We start from the raw sequence: 2,943 nt of genomic DNA on the forward strand, positions 1-2,943 counted from the left end.
TTTGATGGCTTAGGAGAGATTGGCTTCTGAGCGTGTGGTTCTTTCCTCTGAGAGCCTGGAGGAGGCCCTCCTGTGTGAGGTTTCTCTCTGTCTGTCTGTCTGTCTGTCTGTCTGTCTGTCTCTCTCTCTCTGTCTCTCTCTCTCTTCCTCTGTATCCTATTTTTGCTTCCTCCAAGCCTGGCTCCTCCTTTTCATGTCCCCGTGAATCCAGGTCAGTTCAATCACTCCTGCCACCACTGTCTCCATCTGAGCCCCATCTGGAGCAGTTACTAGAATATCCTCCCCTGATTCCTGTATCTAGTGTCTTCCTTGTCCAGAGCATTCTGAACAGTAATGTGCCTAAAGCAACTTTGGCAACGGCCTTCACCGGCTTCCCTTGTCCAGACTCCTTACCTTGGTCCATCTGCCACAGTGTGGCTACCTCTCACCTCACGTTCTTCCCCGCTGATCCACCTCAGCTGTCCACTGGTACTTTCCTGACTGACCACCCTCAGTATCATCTCAGCTTCTCAACCCAGTCCATCTTCTCCTGGTGTGGGTAGGGGGTCACTCCCTCTCCTTCCTGCTTGTCTTAGTCCTGACCTGCCCCAAGTCTCCTTCATGATCACCTCCTCTCCGTGATCCTTCCCTGATTGTCTGTCCTCAGAGACTTCCTCCATGCCAGCAGGTTAATCAGCCTTGTCTTGTCTAGCTCTCTAGCTCAGCTGCAAAGCCCTGAAAGTGGAAGGCTTTGTCCACTTCATCCCTTCATGCCTCCCCTAGCTCCAGAGCACTCGATCCTTGCACGGAGTGGATTTGGGGCTGAAGAGCTGCGGTAAGAGGCCCAAGCCCTGGGGACCACAGTCCTGGATGCCCTCACCTGGATGGCCATGGGCAAGAGTTTCCCATCAGGCTGCAGCTTCAGCATCACCAGGGGAGCTGCCAGGTGCTGCTGGCTACACAGAATAACATTGGCCTTGATCCCATCCAGCAGGGAGAAGTCAGCTTCAAACAGGGTGTGTCCCTGAATGGGGGGTGGGGGGGGGTACAGGCTATCATGGAAATTAGGCATCTTCTTCCCACTCTGATTTCCAGAAGGAATAAAAAGGGACTAACTTGTCTCCATCCCATGTTGTATCAAGCAATTGATCAGGTGCTTATTACCTCACATAGCTTTGTCTGTGCTTGAAGTAGACGTAGTTTTACACAAGAGGAAACAGATGGTCAGAGAGGTTGGGTATTTTGTCTGAGCTTACAAGTAGCAAAGCCAGGATTCAAGGTAAGTATGCCCTGCATCATAACCCCACTTGAATTCTGTTTCAACTGTCCTATGTTGACTCTTGATAACCCCATCCCTAACTTTATTCTCTTCTGCAAGGTCCACACCATCACTGAATCCTTACCACCAAGGTCTAGTTACATTTGTTCATTTTGCCCCTGTCTCTTGTCAGCACACACCCTCCCTCCATGGTAGCGTGGCTGTTCTCCCAAGGGGAGGAAGGGCATGCTGCTGCACTTCCTGCTGTGCAGGATCTGGCCCTAGGCAGCACTGTTGATGTGGACTCCACTCAGTTCATCCTTTCATCTTTCCTGGCCTTGTTTCTTGAATGTCCCTACCTGGAGCTCCTTCTCCAGCTGGGACTTTAGCTCCTCCATCCCTTGGGGAAACACTAAGCGGCTGGGAAGCTGATTGGAACGTCTGATCAGCATGGGGTTGGCACCATTGAAGAACTGGTACCCAAATAAAGCATCCTCCTTCCAGGAATCCTGAACTTGTTCTGGAGATGGAATTTATTGAGCAAGCTAGTGGGTTCTGAGCTCCTGGCTCTTCCAAATCCCCTTGAACCATCCCCATACCCATAGGACCCCAACCCACTTCAAAGGCCCAGGCCTCTGGTCCTCAATCCCAACTATTTAAATTCCTCTGGAATGGATAGGATCTCACGGTAGAGGGTTTGGGGAGAAGTAGAGAGAGGGTACTCACTAGCCAGCTTGCTCTAGTCATCCAGATCCTTCCAGCAAGTCAGAACATTTAAAGAGTCTTTAACAGCTAGTTCTGCCAGCCTTGGGAGAACAGAGGCAACAAATTTACAACTTTGTCTTAGAAGCAAACATGGCAATTGCAGGTCTGCCTGGCCCAGCCCATCAGTCAGGGTAGATGAGGACATCTCTCTCTCATTCAGCCCCCTCTCACCCTTTGGCCAGCGAAGCCTCAAAGTCAATTTTCTTGTCTTCTAGGAATCTCTCATCTACAGGCAGGTCACACAATTTGGCCCCAACCATATTAAGGATGAGGCCACCCTTCCAGTTGCCCCACCTGTGGGAGCAGAGGGGGCATGAAGTCTGGCCTAGGTGTTCAGGAAGGGTCAGGAGGACTGCCGGTCTGGGAGGAGGACTGACCGGTACAGCTTCATTCTCTCCTCCAGCTCCTCCTCCCTGTGCTTCTTGAACAGGCCTTGAGGGTCGTCCACCACCGTGCGGCCTGGGAGGGGGCAGGATATTGCAAGTAGGCTTCTCCTGAGAGTCTCTCCCACCCCAGCCTGCCCTCTGGTTGGGCCCTGCAGGGATCACCCTGCCCCCCAGTCCCCTTTTCTCCGCTCCCACCTTCCTCCAGCCCCACACCCGCTCTCGCCAGTGCCCTCAAGCAGGCTCAGGACTCCATCGCCCTCCACCCAGCGATAACAGGGGAAGCTGAACTCATCCCCGCTGCTCCCAGGGGTCTGCACGGAGATCCAGTTGCAAAACCAGGCGTCGTCCTGAAGGAGGCGCCGTTTGCGCAGTTTCACGAAGAGCAGAGGCCCCAGGTACTCTGACACCTCCACTTTGAACTCCTCCTCCTGGAGGCGTCGGATGGCGGCGAGCGAGACCCAGAGGAAGGGTGCCTGGGTCTGGTCCTGGTCTCCCTGGACACCCTTCAGCTAAGGTTCTGGGAAGGAGCCCCAAAGGGATCCAGAAAGAGAGGGC

At 53.5% G+C, this 2,943-nt stretch overlaps 1 protein-coding gene across 1 annotated transcript in view; it reads right to left on the reverse strand.

Annotated features, from left to right (window-relative positions):
• The window catches only part of LOC101649462 (polyunsaturated fatty acid lipoxygenase ALOX15), a 46,609-nt gene that overhangs the window by 4,624 nt on the left and 39,042 nt on the right, over nt 1-2,943 (reverse strand). Inside the window, 7 exon segments of the mRNA XM_045293321.1 lie at nt 787-809; nt 860-1,003; nt 1,597-1,757; nt 1,964-2,043; nt 2,174-2,296; nt 2,380-2,461; nt 2,612-2,816. Of these exon segments, the coding sequence (XP_045149256.1) occupies nt 787-809; nt 860-1,003; nt 1,597-1,757; nt 1,964-2,043; nt 2,174-2,296; nt 2,380-2,461; nt 2,612-2,816 (818 nt within the window).

Source organism: Echinops telfairi, unplaced genomic scaffold (assembly GCF_000313985.2).
Source record: "Echinops telfairi isolate 266 unplaced genomic scaffold, ASM31398v2 ScPeMD7_2010;HRSCAF=2546, whole genome shotgun sequence".
NCBI classification, from domain to species: Eukaryota; Metazoa; Chordata; class Mammalia; order Afrosoricida; family Tenrecidae; genus Echinops; species Echinops telfairi.